Raw genomic sequence first — 20510 nt, forward strand, 5'->3', positions numbered from 1 at the left:
GCTCGATAAATTATGTTTTATTTATAGGGACAATTACGATTATGAGTCATTCAAAAAAGATAAAGCAACGATCGTTCGGCGAGTTGCCATCAGAGGGTCATGAGAGAAAGAGCAATGCTCTTTTAAGCGGGTGGAGAGTTTTGGATAAGGAATATAATTTATACAAGTACGTGGACAAGAGAGAGAGACGAGCACGCTCCGCAAAACCTCGTATAAAAAAATAATTTCTGTATTAAAACTTTTTGTTCGAAATTCAGGGAACTATCATTTTCGCCCCGTCATCCGCAGAATCCAACAGAATAGACATTTGTTCGTCCGGCGATATCGGTACTGGATGTTTGATCAAGGGTTTTTCATTGCTTTTCACTGCCGCTTGATGATCGGACTTTAATGATTTCACGGCGTTTTGCGTGATATCGTTGACACTTTTCCATCCCATCCGTTTATCACCTGAAAACATGCGCGAGCTCGAGATTTTGCGAGCGAGCATCGTCGTATCACAGGATACCATAATGAGAATTACAAGATTGGCGTGCAACGATATTTTTATGTACACAATATCGTTCAACGAATCTTATTAACAATGCGTCTCGTTGTTTCATTTACTTCTTTCCTTTTCATATCTACATACGCATAACATATCTAAAAAAATTCTGCTCGCGCCATATATAAAATCGATCACGATGAATTCGAGTGGGAAGAGAATTTCGCGTTGCCTTTATTTCTTACTTTTTAGTTTGTCCGATGAATCGTCGAACGACGGATCTTGAATGTTCAACATCAATCCGTTTCCGCTGAGGTACAGGCGATTCGGAGAAGTCGCGATCTAAAACGAGAACGAAAGTACGTTTCACGGTGTAGTAGAGCCAGCTCCCTCGTAATTTAACGGAAGGAAAAATGAGAAAACATTTTGTTCACAATTACCATGCGTGCAATGTTCTGCGCCGCGCGAATCTTTCGTAGCTTCAAGTAACCAGGATTTTGACTAAGAGCTAGACCAAGGTGCATCGAAGTCAAGGATAAACCACTGCTAACGAGATGTAACGATATTAATGAGAATTTTTAAAGGATATCATTTTCGCAGCTTCTGCTTCACCCTCCGCCTGAACGATTTTCTGTTGCTTCTCCTGTTTCGCTTTTTCCACAAAGAAAGCTGCTCTCTGTGCTTCTTGTTGAGCGACCTGTTTAGATTCGACCGCGGCGGTATACTCTTTGCCAAAACTCAATTCTGTTATGGAGACATCGTCCAATACGATGTTAAAGTCCTTGGCACGGTCGGTCAATTCTTTCCTTATCAAGTTGGATACTTGCTGTCTCTGCGTGATCAGCTGAGACGCATTGAACTTTGCGACAACCGATTTCAATACTTCGTTACAAATACTCGGTAAAACCTGAGATGATTACATTTCAAATGTAACTACTAAAGTCAACCGTTGAATCGAAATAAATAAATAAATAAAGTGCCTGCCTTCTCATCATAATCGAGACCTAAATGACGATACATTGTTGGTAATCTACTCGCGTCGGGTCGAGAGAGAACGCGAAGAGAGATATTGACCATTTGTAGATCCTTGGATCCAGTAGGTGAGGATAGTTTCCTAGGTCTGCTTCTGATGTCATAAATAATCGGCCAATGGAACCATGGAATGCGAAAATGAAGACCTTCGGTCCTAATATCTTGTTGTATACCCCCTAAGCGGGAGAATATGATAGCTCTGTGACCAGCCTCCACTAAAATAAAAATTATGAGTATATATAGCTCGAGCGATCGCGAGCTAATCATTGAAACCGAGAAAGAGGAAACAATTAAACGAGTATTATCTGTACACGTAGTCATTAACAATGATTACATCGTAATTAAATATTCAAGAATCAAACGAACCTGTGTACATAGATTTCGAAATTCCATAAGCAGCCATGCCGGCCGCTGCGAGAGCGGTAGCACCGATAGATAACCCATTCGGGGTTTTAGGCATTCGCAATTTGAATTCGTTCATTTCGTTTTGTCGCTGTTACCGTTTCGAATATCGAGTGGAAAATTTCAACGATCAGTAATGAATTCGGATGCCTAATTCACTGGTCCTCGGTTAGAAGTGGATCGAAACGGAGTTAGAACTATATCGTAACGAGTACAAGTAAATGCAAGTAAATGGAAGGCACGCACGGCACGGGCACGCGGCACGGTATCACACATATAATTATAATATAATGATATTAGGCCGCACACAACGGCAGAGGCAGAATTCCACGATGTATAGAAACACAAGATGACCCGCACGATTTCTTTCGGTTAGCTTTCGGCAAGGTCCTATCTTCAACTGAACGTGATTTCCGTAAAGAGACGGTAGAGGTTGCGCGTTTTATCGCCTATCTAACACGTCAAGCTTGTGTAATCGCAAATCGCAGATCGTAGAACAAGTTATTTAAATACATAATAGAAACATGGCGCTCTGCTATATGAGGTAGCTAATTGTCGTGCAATTCTTTCGTATCTCTAGCTGATTCAATGACGTTAATATTACAATTTGATTTCGTTTAGGTTGTTCTCTCGACGATGCATCGATCCCTCTGTTTATCGAAACTTGTACACCTGCAGGTAATGAGTTACATAATACGCAACAGCAACATTGGATGTCATTCGTTCTCATTTAAAATAGAATAATCATAGTAATAAATGAAACCAATTTGTTCAGCCCGAAGCTTGTTGCTGCTTCGATGCCAAAACTCGCGACCGGAAGCGCGATTTGCGAAACTCACGATGAAAAGAATCTCCGGCTCAAGAGACCAATGTCGCCGCATTTAAGTATTTATCAAATTCAATTAACGTCAGTTTTATCGATTACGCATCGTGGAACGGGCATGATATTGTCCACCTATGCCATGGTCCTCGGTTTGGGTAATGCTGCAATCGTTTTTATTAGAATTCGCGTCTCAAAAACAGAAAACAATCCACTGAACGGCCAATTTCTCTTCTGCTTACAGGAACGTTATTGATCCCCGGAGGGATTCCTTGCCTCATAGAAATGATTACGGACTTAAATTTAGCCACCCCTGTTCTTTTCGCGATGAAAACTGCGCTAGCTCTGCCAGCCGTGTATCACACGTTCAACGGATTCCGTCACTTGGTAAAGTAATAGCGCGACAGTGATTACTTAAAAAAATACATATATTCGATAATGATTTATAGGCTTGGGACCTCGGAGCGTTTCTCACGATCAAGGAAGTTTATAGCACCGGTTATGTCGTACTTATTTTATCGTCCATCGCTGCCCTTGCGCTTGCTGCCATGTAAAACGAGATGACATCTACCAAAAATTAATCGTACGACCAACAGATCGGTTACACCGGCTACTTTACAAATTATAGTCGGTTCAAAATAAAAAAACGGAGCCAGATCTTCACGATGGATATGTAAATGTGGAACGATAGAGTACGTAGAATTGATTGAAAATTTTGTCACGTGTCGATACCTAATAAATATAGTTGTACAAAATTTTCAATGGGATAAATCGCTGGCCCCATGGGATATTTGTCTTGTACGGCTGTAAGAAGTAACACATCGTCCATGAGATCCAGTTACTTCTCATTCAACTTTTATTTATACAGTTTACACATACGTTATCGCTTATTTTCTTAATAAGAGAATCGATTGATACGCTTTGGTAGGTACATCGTAAAAAGACAAATAAAAACGATATCGATAATGGAATTATCATCGTCGTACTTAATTTATTAATAATGGCAGTGCGAAGATCTCGTTTCAACGATACGTACACGTGCTACGCGTGTAAAGGAATGAAAATGGAATCGAGAGAATCAAGTTCTTGAACGTTCGAATACGCTTACGTAAAAGGTAAAGTAAAAAATATTTCAGACTCGATTATCACATAGTCTTAATGATACGTACAAGATATACTTGAGAAATGGGTACTACGTAATGCACCAGTATTTAAATGCTTTTAATTCACAGAATCGTTTTGATTACGGAATAGTACTATCGAGTAGTACCGAACTTTACCAGTCACGTTTCTTTAACTACTTAAACGTTAAATCGTGAAACGAATTATTTACACGAACGACGTTTAAATGTAACGATACGAGCGCCCGATTTAAGCGAGTTTTGCTGTAAATTGAGAATATGGCCAGTAGCAGTACACGATATAATATAGACCTATGTTTTACCTGCTAAACGCGGAAATGATACATTACGATTGATTATGTTAGAACTGTCCGTTCGTTTCCAACTGTGTAAAAATATAACAATCATCGGATCATGCGTTCATACCCAAACGCCGTGCGGATTCTTACTCGTTGGTACCGCCGTCTCCAATTGCCTCGGCGAACCGATCATTTTACGCGTACTGCCAGGTTTATGGGCACCTAGTAAAACCGTAATTAATTGGAACGAACAAACCGATAGATATTTTTACTTCGAGATCGCGTACCTTCGAGCAACGATTTCACTTGCTCATCCTGGCAAGCCACGGCCAGGCTTTGCAAATTGGCTTCTTTCATATCCGCTACCAATCGTTCCACCTGCAACTTCTTTTCGACAATCGCCGATTCTAAACTGATCACTTCCATCTTCAACGATTCCGCGCATTGCGAAGCCAACTCGGCGGAACGTTTAGCTTGTTCGACCTCGTTTTGAAGGTGTTCCACTTCAGTAATAATTTTCCGCTCCATTATTTGTCTCTCATCCGTTTCCCGGCTTATATTATGTTGCTCTATAGCAAGCTCTTCCATGACTAATCTGTGACGCGGAACAGAAAGATTAGTGCCGCGCGATACGCGTCGCGATAAAAAAGTGACGAAAACTTAATATCTCGCACCTGATCTTATTTTTACACTGCAACAATTCCGTTTCGCAGTTCGCAAGTTTCGATCTCAATAAAGTGATCTCTGATTTCAATGTTTTTTCCTGTTGCCTGACTATTTCGCTTTCCTCTTCAACGTGCGCCAATTCCTTTAACTGCGAGAAAAGCAACGGGTAGTCGTTAAAATATTATTGACTCAATAACCAACGTTCGTTGCGCCTACGCCGCGCACGGCATACGCACCTGTTCTTCGATAAGTCTGCCCGTGGATTCTATACGACTCACTTCTTGTGAGATAAAATCCATCTGATGCATTTGCTCTCTGTTCTTAGTTTCCCAGTACAATATTTCGGCGTCGAACTGAAATCAAACAGACTCGTAAGTGATCACGATCAAGTAACATCATTCGACCGCGTTTCGATCTATACTTGAACTTACTTTGGTAAGATCCGCTTGTTGCGCATTAATGGTATCACGCTGCTTATTGACTAGTCTTATGAGCTCGACGTAGCGTTGAGTGTAAGCGACCGTAACCATATTTTGGGTTTGACCAGATAACTGACTCGCGGCTGGTTGACACTGACTCTGCCCTTTCGTATCCTGGAACTCCTGAATGCGCGAACGAAAGGATCAAGGATCCATGTATTCCAATCTGTCTACGCGCGTATAGAAAAAACATCTATCAAACCTGAATAAGATTTCTCTTCAGTTTGACGGTGTTACTGGTCGATGCTTGCTGATGCTCTTCCTTACGAACGCGAGGACTTCCCATACCCGCGTTCGTACCCGACTGGAATTGCGATCTTCCAGGACTATTTAAATTTGGCGGTGGAGGATCTCTGTACGGAGGCAAGCTTCTCAAAGGCGGCGAACCAGGTCCCGGAGGGTCTCTATAAGGAGGAACCTCACGAACTTTCTTTTGCGACAAATGCGTGCTACTTTCGCTGCTACTGGCACGAGTCGGAGACTGGCCTGGTTTCGGCACGTTCTTTCTCATGTTTGACTCTTTGCTCTTTAAATGCAACGTAGGTTGAACTATGGCAACGTTTTCCATTTGAATCTGTGACATGAAAGAGTGTTACACTTCTCCCTTGTTCTAACCACTATTTTACTTACTTCCGTACTATTTTCTGCAACGATTCCGTGCAAACCTCCGAACGTTAACGACTTTCTGATATCGCGATTCCTATCGAGACCAGACCCTTGCAAGTCGTCTGGCTCGGAATTCGGAGCCGCGACATTTTTCGCGTCATCCTGACCACCGCTAGCCGCGATATGTTCGGAGCCGGAGCTCGTTACACCGTTCGATCTCGAACTATGATTCAAACGAGTTCCCAATGAGCTAGGAGCCTTATTATTCTCTGGGGTAGAACGCCTTAATATTAACTGAACTTCCGAAGAATATTCTCCCCATTTCATTAGAATCTTACGAACAAAACAAAGTCACCGTATTAATAACGTTTCAACCGCGAACCGTACACAGCTGATGTACGAGGATAAACAGAATATCTATTTCGTGTCTATACCTTTAAAGGATTTTCGTACGGAGCTAAGAAACGTTCGTTGGTTCTCCATCTTTCTACTAATGTAAATCTACCAGTTTGTCCGGTAGCATGGGCAAGAGCGTACACTACGTCCTGAGGATAAATTAGCGAAAAAATCGATTCTCAGAGTCACGTTCGACATCGTTACAGACTATTTAGTTCAATAAAATAAATTAAACGGATATCGCTAACCTGACACGTAGTGCTCTCCGTAACGCCACAAACGATACGCTGTATTCCTTCTACCCATACTTTCAACTCCATAACGTCATCGGACTTACCACCGTCGGATTAAACTTTTACATCGCAAAATTCGGTTTCAGAGAAATTATCATCGATGCTCGACGACGACTAGAAAACGAGACGTTGAATTGTGATCTACGCGCGAGTAATATGTATCGTTCGAATGAAACAGACTCCTCGAAAACATTCGAATTAACGCGATTGCATCGGTGTACCAACGATTCTCTTTCGGCCTCGTCGGATCATCCTTCGCGTGGCTTAAATATTTTGCTACGATGACCCATTGGCAATAATTCCACTTGACTCGAGAGAATTAGTTAGGCTGGTATTATCGAAATCGATCAAAATGACAGATTCGCGTAAATGTTAACAACTCATGTATGCCAAGTTGATAGAATGGAAAACGTTAACTTTTAACGTCTCCCGTGCATGAGACTCCATCTACGGGGCTTCGTGCGACACAAAATCCCATAAGGCTGCCACTCTTTATAGAAATCTCTGCTCGGCGACTGGGATATCGCACGAACCATCAGCTTGGAGCTTCGGCTAATGGAGAGAGAGAAGGAGAACATCGGTCTTTTTCTTTTCCTTATAAAGTGTTAAAGTTCAAGCGGCGCGGGAGACGACGTTCGAAACGAAAAACGAAAATTTGCGTGAAAATGAAATTTAAAATTACGTCTTTCTCACCTCTACAATTTTTTGCAGTATATCACAACATGTGCAAAAGCAGTACTAATTGAATTTTAAGCTTCAGGAGCAACAAAAGGAGACCATTGTTCTCCTTCTCTCTATTAGGCAAAGTTGCGAGCTTACGTAACTCGTGCTAGTGTAATGTATATGAATATCTAATATCTCTTAAAATATGTCTGTATTCATTTTTCTATACATAATAAAATATAACACTTTACCTTAAACTTTGAAGACAATCCATGTTCCACTTTTAAGCGTTATTACGTGGTGTAACAATTCTTTAGACTTTAAAACGAATAACTGTACGTACATAAATCTTCATCCAGAGAAATAATAAATGTTTTAGCATGTTAAAAATTTGCACAATCATACCTCTAATTCGATAAAAAAAAAGATTAGTGTCCACAGCACGTGTGCAATCTATATAACTCAGTGTTAACGAAGCTCATGTTACACTCCTCGCAATAATGTTTCACATTGAATCTGATCTTTTTTACGTGCACGTCTCCGATCGTTTGGAGCAGATTTTTAACTCGCTTTCTGCCCCTGTCCGCGAGATTTCGAAAGCTTCTCCCCAGTTTAGTTTCCTCGACATTGCGTTTTCGAATCTTACCATTCCTCAAATGGACATCCTGACTCCTTAAATATTTCGGCGAGGAGGACCTGTTCAATTTACTCTTCCCGTTGCGCAAACTAAGACCTAACTTAAACGTACTACAACTAATCCTATCGGTTCGTATATTCACATCTTTGGGCAGTGCAAGTAGTGTTTCATTCGACAGAAGCATCACCGATTTATCTTCAGCATCCGACAGTTCTTCTTTCTTTATGTTTTTTAGCGTACCCGCGATGTTTGGAACCTCGCGGGATCTTCGATCCTTCTTCAGTGATGTCGAGCACTTCCGCGATGGTTGAAAATAATTGATGGTCCCGTTCCTCGGTCGGAGTACAATACCCCTCTCGAAATTGTCCATCTTCTCTACTTTGATATCCGTCAACGCCGGTTTATCTACTTTGACGTCCACGTTCTTCGATCTGCTTTTGTACATTCTGGTCTCCATGTAATTTATAACACTTTTTCTAGGCCTCAGATTACGAACGATCGTACTCTTCGAACCACGAACGATCGCATCCTTCGAATTTTTTCTCGAGGTGTTTAAATCGTGAGTACCATTTAAATCTTCGTCTTCCAGGTATTCTTCCTTGATCCTTATTCGAGTTTCGAATAAATTCGATCTTGCGTTCGATTCATGAATACAGGTACAGCAATTGTCTTCTGTCATCTCGTTTATTTTACTACAATTCGCTATATCATCCTCGAAATTCGTAGATATAGCTTGATTACTTTGGTCCGTTTTATCACAGTAATAATCGCAGGGTGCGTAAGCCGTATACGTTATACCGTCGTTGCGTGGGACACTGTTTACCGGGAAACCCAAGGAGTTCATGTAGCCGACGTCGTTCACTATCGGTTTCACGTCGTACAGATCGTAATCCAGTGGTTTCATCTTGATTCTGAGGTTTTCTATGTGCACCATCGGTACGCCGCTCGTTTCCTTCGAGTCCTCTTTTCGCATCCAAGACAATTGACTCTTGAGGCTCGCGTCGGTTTTCAAACAATCCACGTAGAACTTATGGAACTCCTCCAGTTTGTAGCTGCACCGGTGGCACATGTGCTTTGGCAATAAGTCCATTTCGTGTACCTGGAGGATACACGCCCGGTGGAAACGATTAGGTTCGATGAAGCTGGAATGATATGTACTGGACGTGCGAAGGAAATCGCGGGATCGATTTTCTTTCGAAAGAAATTGGAAGGTTCAGGGAAATTACGAAAATTACAGACAGATCGATGTTCGCAATAAGCGCTATGCCTATGTTCAATTTCATTACCTATTATAAAATCATGTCAAGTTATTTTACAATAAATTATATGTCGACGCAGCGACATATGAGACAACTATAGAATAATAATGATGTTCATCGCATTATTTCGAATTTGTTTCTTAACAATTTCTAAACGTTCGTTTATTTTCCAAGCTGATATTATGAATAAAAACGACGACTATTATTGTCTGTAATTCACACTACGATAAAAGGCGAGTATTATAGTAATCGCTACAATAACGAAACATGCAAAGCCCTTCCGCTCAACCGTATGTCAAAGATAATCGTGATAGTAAGAAAATAACTATAATTATCGTGTTGTTAATTATTTTTAATTATACTACCGAGAAAAAAATGTGACTTTTGATTTTTGATTGATTCACGAGAATTATCAACCCTACCTGACGGATTTACGATGTTTCTTTGATACCCAATAGCTGTTCTATTCTCGACTGTCTCTTTCCAAAACCAACATAATGATATTTGATGATCATTAACGAGTTAAAAAAAAGGATCACGATTGGGAATTGCGTAATAGTTAAAAATGTTTATGATGTGTATTGGCGCAAACTAGCAATAACCTCACTTTCAACCTAGAAATTGTGGCTGTAACAAGGTTCGAGACCGATGTGTGCGCCGAGAGGTCGAAACCTGTTGAATTAATAGATTCCATCGGTGCAGGCGCGTATTTGTATTCGTCGCGGAAACGTTATCAACCGCCCGTCGGGGAACATTGTTCGGAGTATGATTCGTGGCAAGAACGTGGTACAGGGGGGGGCGTTTAGGAAAAAAGAGCGTTGGGTGCTCGCACACGAGGGAATCGATCGAATGAAATGAATGAAAAGGGATGATACGTGACATACCATAATCGGTAGAATCGTGTTGATCTTCTTCTCGTGCGCCTCATTCTTATCGAAGATGTTGATTAATATACCGGATTGTTTGCCGCAAAGACGGCACACGCGACTCGACTCGAGTGTCTCCATAACGGTATCGGGGAGGATTAATTCCCGTCGAATAAAGTCTGACCGCACGTCAGCCCTGTCCTCTTCTATCTCTTTACCGATCGCCCCGAACAGGCGGTTTCGCGGCACCCTGGCCACCGCGCTCTTTGAATCCCGTGAGTCCTGTTGAGCGCGAAAACTTTCTATTCTCCGCCGCCAGCGTACTCCGCACTCTGCGTCACGTTTTCCACCGTCGGGATTCGCGCAAACGCGAACTTTCACGAGTGCTGCTAAACTTCGAGACGACGAAGAATCGCACGTTTCGGTCAACAGGCTATTCCTCTTCGTCTAGCGACAGAATTAGTAATATTGCCCCTCGATCGTTTCACGAGAAGGAAACCACCCGCGCAAAGTTCCGCTTATTACGTTCCCTCGCTCGCGGGAGATCAATTTTGATCGATCCACGTACTTACACCACCCACGGGACACGGGCAAAACTGAGATCGCCTTTTTCGGTCGACGAATCCATAAGGTGGTGACACCTATCGAAGCATGCGGTAAACTGTACAGTGATCACTCGAGGTACGTAATAAACACTTGCATTCTTGTGTCGTAGAACGCGTCAAACTGACGGAAGCTTCGTTTTCGAGAGGAAATATTCGGTTTGAGGAATGGAGAACGAAGATGAACGTAAAGAAATGTCAGCGGCGGAGAAGCTGGCTGAAAGAAAGAAACGTTTACGAGAACTGCACGCGAAGAGGGTGAGTATTGAAAAGATTAACCTTTCTCTCAAATGACAGGTTCTCATAGGATCATTGTGTTTCGTAGAACGAGGCGAGACAGCAGAATCATAAAGAAGTTATCGAGGAAGACAAAAGGAACAAACTTCCTTCGAACTGGGAATCGCGTAAAAGGCAGGCAGAATGGATCATGCAGGACGAAGCTGCGAGGAAGGTTGCACAGGAGAAGGTACGTTTTCTATATCGATGATACAATAAAATGGATTAATTATACGTTTGTGCATGTGTTACAGGGAGAGGACTATGAAAGGACAAAGTTGCTTCATATCGATGCAACAGAAGCAGAACGTATAGCGAGGAAGAAGAATAATAAGAAAAATCCTGATCCAGGATTCTCAGATTACGAACAAGCCGCGATTCGTCAATATAATAGATTGGTGAAGAATATTAAACCGAACATGGATTCATACGAAGATGCTAGAGAGAAGTTAGGACCAGCATTTTACGGAGATAGAAACACCATACTGCACGGCCTGCATGAAGATAAGAAGGAATCTGTTGATAAAATGGTTGAAGATTTGGAGAAACAGTTAGTAACATCATTGGGACTTGTTAAAAATTTGAAATATTTTGCATTCTGATCCTCCGCTTTTCTTTCCAGGATTGCCAAGAGAGAGAAGTACAGCAGAAGAAGAATGCACAACGATGATGCTGACATCGATTACATCAACGAGCGCAATGCCAAGTTCAATCAGAAACTGGAAAGGTTCTATGGGGAGTACACGCGCGAGACGAAATTGAACTTAGAGAGGGGTACCGCCATATAATGGAAGATATTATATCGAAAGGGCTTACTACAAATAAATTGTATTTTAAAACTCGTACAAATAGGAGTCAGACTACTGATAAGTTGTTCATCGATAGTTTGCAATCGGAAGTGCAAATATTTTACGATATTGTATACACCAATTAAAATCTGTTGCACCCATCGTATTTAATAAAATGAAATTAAACTAGAACTCGAGTTTTCGTTCTTCCCTCCCGATCTGTAGGCTATATATAACAACTTTTTATTTAATTTAAATAATGATTTTATATACACAGCTTTTTCATGTTTCTAATATTATAGTTCATATCATACCACCCAACTATGCACTGTCTCTGGAAATGATCGAACATTCCTTTATGTCGTACAAAATTTCGTTACACTTCAATTGTGCACCTGAAACCGCATCGGAGAAAAATACTCACGGCTCGGGGAAAAGTTATGATGATGTGTAACTCGTATATGAATATCTTGAGTTTCACCTGGAAATCATAATTATAATATTGCAATAAATAATTCCGCTTAACGATCATTCGAAGGCTAAAAATTTCACTCACTAGAATCGTTAGAACAAATAAAACAAATCACACATTATTACCAAATAGAATTGCACGTAAACGTAACTAAATTAAACATGCCTACATTAAACTTGAATTCCGATCATAAAGGAATCGTACATGCGCCACGTTCAAGTACATAGTAGGCCCGTTTGATTTTCAGCCTCGTCTCATCACTCTTTCTTCGTATTACACTATTTCTTTCACTCATGAGCAAAAATGTTTGGTAGTAAAAAGAAAATAAGTATCACTTTCGATTGCACATTGAATCACAGAAAAATATCTCCATTTGATTCGTCTTTAGGATAAGTTAAGTGTTAATTCGCATGCTGTTAATAGGCACTCGGGTCTTTGCTAATCCGAAGGCGGCGGAGGCGGTGGATCGATGTCCAAGCGTGTCAACTGGCTCGGAAGTTTCATTATCGATTTCCCGGGATTCCTACCTGCGTTTCCGTGATCCAACAACCGCGGCATATCGCATTGTTCACACTTGTTCATCAACGGATGATTGTCGAACGTGCACATTCTACAGACCCAAGAAGGTCCGTCGCGTTCATCTCTGTCGATGTTATTGCCCATCGGTTCTGGCTGCCAGGCGGGTGGTTGACTTGGCAGAGGCGGCGCGTTAGACCTCGAAGGTAGAGGTTGACCGGTGTAAATGTGCTGATAAAACTTCTCGTTCGTTTCACCCAAAGGTACTGCGCCGCGAATATGCCAAACGAAATCGCACTATTTATTACGGAAGATGAAAGATGGGGAACAGGCAATTGATTACGATCATACCTCTTGGATCTGACCACTGGTCCACCTCGTCTGCGAGTCTGTCGCATTCAAGCTGCAGCTGATAGATCTCGCTTCTTAACTTCAGCTTCAGCTCCTGCGTTATCGTGATTGCGTTATGTTCTCGTATTGTGCCGCACCGAGATTCTTGAAGCTCATATACGCACCTGAGGAGGCATTCGAGAATCGAAAGGCCTCGTAAGAGACTGTAATTCTTTCTTCATCGCTTCGAGTCGTCCTTTCTCGACCCTCAACTCCCTGGCGAGTCTTTCTTTCCTTGCTAGCTGTTCCGCGACCAATGTCCTTTGATGCTCCGCCACTGCTTTGTCAAAAAGTATAACGATTGCAAAAATACATGACAGGAGAACGAAGCATTCATTTTATTGCATATTGGTCACAAAAATTGTCCTGTTTCGGATTTTCGCTGATGCTTTCGTCGCGTAATAAGCGATTAAAATCAAAGAAATGGGGCAGAGATTATAACATTCAGGGAGAGCGTCAACATGAAGACAGCGACGACGACGTTGCTCGTGAGAGGGAAAACCGGATCAGGTGGGTCCACGTAGAGGAACCGCAAGCGTGGCTATGTATAGACGGAGCGTGGGGTCAGGAATGCGTAAATATCGTTCTCAGTGTTACATGCGTGGGCGTCAGCATACGCGACGGAACGATTCTCGCAGGTAAATATACGTACACGCGATTCCTGTAATATCTAAAGAGAATACCGAAAGGAAAAACAAAACGTCCACCGCGTTGCGACTGTGTGATCCGTTTATAAAGGAAATGTTATTTTTTACCTTGATTCAACGGCGATCGATTTGGATCGGAATTGGCCGCCTGTATCCGTTCGCCAACTGGACTGGAGGGTGGCGAGGTCGTCGTTAGCTCTGACGGTGTCGTCGGAAGGCTAATGGGAGGGACGATGTTCGTTGTCGATGGCACGGAAGGTGTCGTCGGGGCGCTCATCGTCGTCGTAGGTCTCGGCAGTTGACTGGGTGGTCCCGCCGGGAGACCTTTGACAATATATTGGTATTTTGTATAAAACCTCATTCGTTTATTCATACGGTTCTGTATCATAGAAGTACGAAGGTATGATATCGGACCTGGTGGTCTTTGAGGACCGGTTTGTGGTGGTATCAAGCTGTTGGGTCTGTTGGGACCCATCGGAGGTCTGATTCGTGCAGCCGCCACGCTGCCGACGGCCCCGGCGCCGATGCTGATCTGCAGGCGACTCTGAAAACCCCTCGGATCCAGGGACGAGCTCGAGTAAGTCAAACTCGAGCCTTGTGATCTTATGTCGATCGGAGGTTGCGGCTCCGAGCACGGTGGTCTCAGCGTCAGGCTTACCGAGGTATAGCTTCGTGTGTGGTCGATCTGCGGCCCCGTGTTTTCCACGTTCAGTATCGACGGTTCGAGGAGCAGATCGCTTCGTTTACAGGCACCGATTGTAGGCACCGTTCGAAAGTCTAAAGAGAAACGCTATTAGATTGTGCACAGGAAACCATCCGCGGTCAAAAGGTAATGATATTTTATGCGTATCAATGAAATGTTCAGCGGTGAAGAATTAGATAAAAGGAAGTCGACGGTCAAACGATTGTTCTTTGACTACCTGGTATACAGGATCTCCACCGCGTAAAGCTACATAATCGCAGCGATCTTTGCAGACGGGAAAAACCTGTTCAATTATCGATCTTCCGTATATACATAGATCGTTACGCGCAATCTATTATCTCTACAATCTTTTATTCTCGTACCACGATTGCCAGCAGGACTACACGCGACGTTCACGTTGAGCTCGAATCCGGCTGGTTCGTTTCCTGCGTTTGGGACTTTATTAGGGCAATTTGGTTCGTTCGGTCCCGTCGTCGTACAATCGTCGAAGAAGCCGCGCGTCGTGCAAGCTGCCGGTGCCGAGGACGGCGTGCTAGCCATGATCGGCGAGGATCCAGCTCGCGTGCACCCGACAGGACACCGTTTCGCCATTCCGATGTCCAACGACGCCGGTCTGTGTGGTCGCGCGTTCCCGTTTCCGTTGTTCGCACAGCAACGTTGCTGCTGTTGAGCCACGTGGTTCGTTCGTTGATGATGATGATGATGATGATGATGATTGTTGCCGCTGCAAAGTGCCGCCGGTGGGAACGCTCCCGGAGACTGTCGTGACTCTTGGGTGGCGCGAAGACTTCTCGCGCATGTCTCTCGATCGTGGCTGTTCTGCAACGGACACAGTACGCAGCTTGGGTCATGAGTCTCGCTTTCTTGCTTCTTCCAGTTTTAAACGACGATTGCGAACGTGCCAGGGTGTACTGCCCGACGCTAGACACTTCCTGGAGGAGCGATGCGGCGAGTTAACCGTTTGCGATCCTATCGAGCGACGGTTTCTCGTCTCTAATTTTGACCCCTTCGCATATAAACGAGGAAACGTGTCCCTCATTTCAAACAAATTGTTCTGTACACAATATGCTCCCCGTTGCAACATCTTTTCTCTTCGTTGCCAGCCGCGAGAAACAATCTTGGCTGTCCGTACGCGATACATTTTAAGCATCGTGTCGTACAATTTATAATATCGTTTCAAAGCGTGTGTCAAAATGCGAAAGGGTTAAATTGCAGAAGTATTGAGAATCTCCTGACGCGAGTAATAATAGGACCGCAAAAAGTTAAATATGTTGCTGGGGCATTGCGCGCGTAAGTAATCGCTGTCGGATTAGATATTTAGTTTGGTGAATTCACTGCTGATTAAGAGGTACCATTATGCTCGCAAAGAAAACTTTACACACAGGTTCCACGCTCGTGCAATGATCGTTAATAAATGCAAGGGTTAGTCGTTATTCGAGAATTCTTCTCTCACGGATATAATAAATGTAAAAAGTCTCTCGAAACGTGTTAGGTACGAGGAGTACGATACTGCTCAATCGGGTTTTCTTTCCCTTCTGGAGGACTGCGAGCACCTATACCTGGGCGATGCACTGGGAAACGACGTGATCAGGGAGCGCAGGGAACTGCTGCTTCAGCTCATGGAACAGCTGCATGATAGCGATATTAGAGCAATGGCACTCCCCCATCGTGGGCCCCCATCCTCCTGGCAAGGCCTACCTGTGGGCGCCGGGTTCTCTCGTTACACACGTTCGTATGAATTCAATGAACGAGGGACAAAGAAAGTGACAATTCATTTGCATCAAACACTGCTACTGATATTAATACAACATTTCATACAGTAATTGTTTAGTCTAATCACTTTCTATGCATTTAAGGCCCTGCCCACTGAACAGATATGTTCGACTTGCAGTTCATATCGATTTAGCTTGCATCTAGGATTTGTATGTAGTATGTAAGAGGATAGGATAGGATAGGATAGGTATAGGATAACCAGTTCGGTGATAACAATTAGGAAAATACGAATGGATTAAGAGCGGTAGGAGGGATCAAGAATTTGGTAAGATCGTCGAAATTTTGTAGTTTACCGGATAAACGATTTGGATGGCCTCCAAATACGACGTTTCGTGAGGTTTCGTCTCAGCGCGGGAAAGTGTTTCAAATTATTCAGCCACGGATGAGCGGACGGAGATGTAATTAATGGAGACAAAGTCGTGAGAGAAAATGAGAATACCGTGGAACCTGCCGTGCGGGCAAATCGTCTCATCTTGTCCGAGACGTACTGAAATATTTCACGCGACCGCGTCTCCTACTGTGACCTCTTAATTACAGCTAACGACACGCCGATCTCTCAACCCCTTACGGGTCGCATATAACTTATTAAAAACCGTGTTCTCGATAAGATCGTGACACCGTTTACAAAATTCAACTAAGTTTTTGCAATTACCGCTGCGACCCTTCCTCACCTTTGGGAAAAAGGAAAGAACCGTCTGTACTTTCCACGCCGCGTCGTTCTTTATTTAAACCTGCGACTGTTTGACCCATTTTTCAGGGAGCCGAATTCATCGGATGAAACTACCTACGGTCACGTACTCGGTGATCTTCCAGTACCTATTTCTAACGTCTGACTTCCGTCCACGTGATATCGTTCAGCGTAACGCAATTCATTTCGCCTGTCCTCACGTTTATCATAAATTAACTGAAATCGCGGATCTGTCGAGGTAACAAATTTGGACTGAAAAGTTTGGTGAGCGTCCGGAGGTCGATAACTTAAAGACACCCGTTGCGTCGCAGAATTGGCAGTGGTCAGAGAAACGGTGGACACCTGTGCCGCGTGGTACGTAGGAGTGCCACATAATTAGCCGGCACTGCGCGTGCCACGCTCCCACGCGTGCACGCGTGTCCGTAACTTTTGCAGTTACATTGGAGGAGCGAAGACTTTTACTGGTTCCGGAGATAAATACTAATAGCAATTCGTTCTTTTACCATCGACTTCCTTTTACAAAGATTGCGATCCCTTTTTGAAGGCACAGGTTTGTACGCATTTTCCGGTAAATCCTTTTTGGAATCGAATACGCGTTTGGAGAGGATCGATCTGAGGGTCATCGGTAGAGGAAATGAACAATTTCAAAGTTGTACGCGGGCAATTCGCACTTGGCATCGGGCCACGCGAGAGAATAAAGCGGTAGGTAGAATTAATAATTCGCATCTCTTTCTTCCGTCACCTCGCACCTGGCAGCACGCGGTGTCAGGTGAGTGAGGCATCAATCAAACCGGAAACTGTTCATTGGCACTGGCGCCCGTTTGTTTAAGCCGCCGGTTCACAGATCGTTCGTCCTGAACGAAAACGCGAATCAAAAACCTTGGAGGATCGTTAAAACGGACCTTGCGTTTAATACAAAGAAAATTACAATTTCTCAGTGAAGCTACTTTTACATATCGTTCCCTACTGTATCTGAATATGAACGTTTTTACTGACAAAGTCTGCCAAGATTCTGGTGTTCGACACGCGAATGACGAAAACGAGTGGGCAGGTACTCGATGCGAAAACGCATGCAAAACCGAATCGAATTCGTTTCGACCCCGTCGCGGATTGTGCAAATCTCTGCCGAGATCCCTTTGCCAAATAGAATCCTCTGTCGACGCGAAAATACGCGACACGTGCGAGATTCCACCGGACAATAAAATAAACAACGATCAACAACCACTGGGTCGGTAAGCGATGCGCGAACTGACGGACGTCGGACTATTTGAGAAGATAATAAAAATCCATGCGAAGTTGAGTGCTCGGAAGGTCATTTCCCTTATCGTAAAGTAATCTTTTAATTGCATTAGACACGCAGGATGTTTCTATCAGTGGCGTAGAGGGGATTTTAAGATAGGGACGAGAACGTCGTTCGTCGGGACAGGCGAAAAAGGAAAAGCGAAATTCCAACATGCCGGGAAGATATTTGTGTCATGAAATACCCAGGAGACACATCGTGGCTGTTTTCGTCTGCTCCTGCCGTTGCGGACGAAAACCGAATTCCACGAGTACCTTCACGCATTTGGAATCATTTTCCACATTTCTTTCTAAATCAGTTAAATCCCCTGATCCCGTTTTCACACCATCCTCGAATCGCTTCAAAGTTCTATGGATGTTACACTAAGAAACCACGTAAATATAATAACCAAAGTCGTAAGTATGAAGCAAATGGTTTGAACTGACTTTCGAAGCAAGAAACTGAAAATGCACTTTTCCTAACAGATCGTATGATTATTCTATTTAACTTCGTTCGACACCTGTTGCTTCATAAAGCAGCGTACAGCTATCCGTTTGTCGCTAATGACAGTCATCAAGAAACGAGCTAACAATTATCATTGGAAGAGTCTTCGCGGAATTATTCGCATTTCAAGGTGATATTATCGGATGCAAATTAGCACTAACCGCGTATAATTTGCGAACATTAGCGCTACGTGGTAAATAGGACTGGAGGCTGCGATGAGGCAAGGAGCAAGAGAGAAAAAAGTGCGTCGGATGTTAGTGGCAGACAAAAATAAGGAACCAAGAATAATAATTGAAGAGAGGGACGACGCAATGCCTAACGTTAAGCAGAGCAACGATAAGTTACGCCCGAGGCGAAAATAAACACTATCCTGAAAATAATATACTTTTTTCGCGTACCAAACGTCAGCCCGGTTGATCGCTGCTTAAACCCTTCCTTACTCTTTTCTATCTTTTATCTAATTCCAGTAATAAACGAGCTTTATACCCACGCAAGCTACGAATTATGAATACACACGACACCGGTCTTTCGCAATTTCGATAATATTCGTTATTCGTCACTAACTCCTCTCTTGCTAATTGACCGTACAAATTACTGGCTATTGAATATCGATAGAAGAAACTGACGAACGATTACATAATCTGAAACAGCGCGTAGTACAGAAATCGTCGCAAACAAACGATAATTTAAGCAGAACGTCTATACGAAGTATCATTGAAAATACTGAGCTATCTCTAGTTCATCGCTTTTGAAAGTATCTGTAACCGGTTTGCCAAAAAGAGCAACGACATTTCCTTGTTTGTACGCGGGATAAAGAAAGACAGGTTACAGGAAAGTTTAATGACAACGTACCTAAATAGAAGAGGCGCGATACACATGTATAAACGGAAATTTGATCACGTACTCTGAACGATGCGCGTGTTGCATCGGTCAACAAGGAGATTGACACTAATTGTTAATGTACATCCGGTGAAATGTATTTCGGATATGTTATACGCGCTACACACCGTCGCTATAACTCGATTCAGATTTCTTTCGATTTCGCTATTTTAATCCACGATAAGGATAAAACGCTATGAAATAGGTTGGGGATCTTTTTATAGGTAAATATATTCTCCGCACAGTGCGTGGGAAACGGGATGTGTAATTAAGACTCGTATCGTTCTTCGCTTTTCCCTTTTCGTTTCTCACGTCAATATATCAACGTTAAACGTTCGTGCGATCGTTAAACTTGCGGAGGTGGTACTCTATCTTAAAGATCGTTACTTGAATTTAGTTTTAAATCGTACTCACCGGACGGCAACCATTGGAAATGTCCAAGGTACGAGGAACAAGTGCACGTTCTCGGTTCGATCTCCGAGCACTCGCTGGAAGACACTTGGCAAACTACGCAGCTTTGTTCACGTATCGGTGCGTCGATTTCTAACTGTCACTGGGCAGTCAACGCGAACAGCCACTTCTCTCTCGTTTATCGATGATTTCAAAGCACGAACGAGCGGCGACCGTCCGTTGGAACCACTGATCAGCTGTGCACTGCGTACTGAAACGACTGGGATCAAACGAATAACTCACATTTCCCTAATACAGCTTCTTTTATCGACAAATATTCTCCCGTATTCGTGAACTGTTTCATTTCTATTTAATAATTGCTCGTGTTCGACGACGCGAACGAAAGTATTGAAATTATCGAGCAACAAAATGAAAGAGACTCTGTCGATCGCGTAGTCAAGATGGTGGCTGTACGACAAGTGTTTCCCTATTTATGAATGGAATACACGTCGTAATAGCCGCTATTCGAGGGAAAGGGAAACCGCGTGCTATTTTAAAACGTACACACGAATGGATAGGG

The 20510-nt window shown here is 43.1% G+C and overlaps 6 protein-coding genes across 9 annotated transcripts; 2 read left to right on the forward strand and 4 right to left on the reverse strand.

The window, feature by feature from the left end:
* Nucleotide 1: 1 nt before the first annotated feature.
* On the reverse strand, nt 2–2300 carry Phb2 (prohibitin 2). The gene is made up of 6 exons (XM_018029495.2): nt 1883–2300; nt 1469–1731; nt 1074–1391; nt 925–1002; nt 730–826; nt 2–450 (listed from the first exon to the last, which is right to left on the reverse strand). Exons 1-6 carry the CDS (start codon nt 1995–1997, stop codon nt 254–256), a joined length of 1068 nt encoding a protein of 355 aa, XP_017884984.1. The 5' UTR covers nt 1998–2300; the 3' UTR covers nt 2–253.
* A 46-nt stretch (nt 2301–2346) lies between these two features.
* On the forward strand, nt 2347–3709 carry LOC108627827 (succinate dehydrogenase cytochrome b560 subunit, mitochondrial). Its single transcript, XM_018029337.2, has 5 exons — nt 2347–2462; nt 2540–2596; nt 2694–2896; nt 2983–3125; nt 3188–3709. Exons 1-5 carry the CDS (start codon nt 2443–2445, stop codon nt 3290–3292), a joined length of 528 nt encoding a protein of 175 aa, XP_017884826.1. The 5' UTR covers nt 2347–2442; the 3' UTR covers nt 3293–3709.
* Nucleotides 3563–6625, reverse strand: RASSF8 (ras association domain-containing protein 8). Its single transcript, XM_018029333.2, has 9 exons — nt 6554–6625; nt 6344–6454; nt 5934–6242; nt 5506–5877; nt 5256–5426; nt 5061–5177; nt 4833–4972; nt 4446–4753; nt 3563–4380 (listed from the first exon to the last, which is right to left on the reverse strand). The coding sequence occupies exons 1-9, from the start codon at nt 6623–6625 to the stop codon at nt 4280–4282; spliced, it is 1701 nt and encodes a 566-aa protein (XP_017884822.1). The 3' UTR covers nt 3563–4279.
* A 63-nt stretch (nt 6626–6688) lies between these two features.
* On the reverse strand, nt 6689–10798 carry LOC108627825 (uncharacterized). 2 transcript variants are annotated; one of them, XM_026816066.1, is made up of 3 exons: nt 10042–10798; nt 7513–8997; nt 6689–6712 (listed from the first exon to the last, which is right to left on the reverse strand). In XM_026816066.1, the coding sequence occupies exons 1-2, from the start codon at nt 10162–10164 to the stop codon at nt 7690–7692; spliced, it is 1431 nt and encodes a 476-aa protein (XP_026671867.1). In that variant the 5' UTR covers nt 10165–10798; the 3' UTR covers nt 6689–6712; nt 7513–7689. The 2 variants fall into 2 exon arrangements, with proteins under 2 accessions (XP_026671867.1, XP_026671868.1); XM_026816067.1 differs by lacking the exon at nt 10042–10798 and adding an exon at nt 9580–10034.
* LOC108627826 (pre-mRNA-splicing factor Syf2) lies at nt 10592–11881 on the forward strand. Of its 2 annotated transcripts, XM_026816081.1 has the most exons (5): nt 10592–10654; nt 10739–10883; nt 10951–11091; nt 11156–11451; nt 11524–11881. In XM_026816081.1, the coding sequence occupies exons 2-5, from the start codon at nt 10794–10796 to the stop codon at nt 11687–11689; spliced, it is 693 nt and encodes a 230-aa protein (XP_026671882.1). In that variant the 5' UTR covers nt 10592–10654; nt 10739–10793; the 3' UTR covers nt 11690–11881. The 2 variants fall into 2 exon arrangements, with proteins under 2 accessions (XP_026671882.1, XP_017884824.1); XM_018029335.2 differs by lacking the exon at nt 10592–10654 and having other exon boundaries at nt 10698–10883.
* Nucleotides 11714–20413, reverse strand: Tab2 (TAK1-associated binding protein 2). Of its 2 annotated transcripts, none has more exons than XM_018029330.2 (9): nt 19955–20413; nt 15977–16115; nt 14780–15236; nt 14129–14491; nt 13823–14038; nt 13193–13347; nt 13029–13122; nt 12689–12943; nt 11714–12170 (listed from the first exon to the last, which is right to left on the reverse strand). In XM_018029330.2, exons 2-9 carry the CDS (start codon nt 16082–16084, stop codon nt 12073–12075), a joined length of 1746 nt encoding a protein of 581 aa, XP_017884819.1. In that variant the 5' UTR covers nt 16085–16115; nt 19955–20413; the 3' UTR covers nt 11714–12072. The 2 variants fall into 2 exon arrangements, with proteins under 2 accessions (XP_017884819.1, XP_017884820.1); XM_018029331.2 differs by having other exon boundaries at nt 13193–13344; nt 19955–20410.
* Nucleotides 20414–20510: the final 97 nt, after the last annotated feature.

Source organism: Ceratina calcarata, unplaced genomic scaffold (genome assembly GCF_001652005.2).
Source record: "Ceratina calcarata isolate Rehan_Ccalc_2016 unplaced genomic scaffold, ASM165200v1 scaffold48.2, whole genome shotgun sequence".
Lineage (NCBI taxonomy): Eukaryota > Metazoa > Arthropoda > Insecta > Hymenoptera > Apidae > Ceratina > Ceratina calcarata.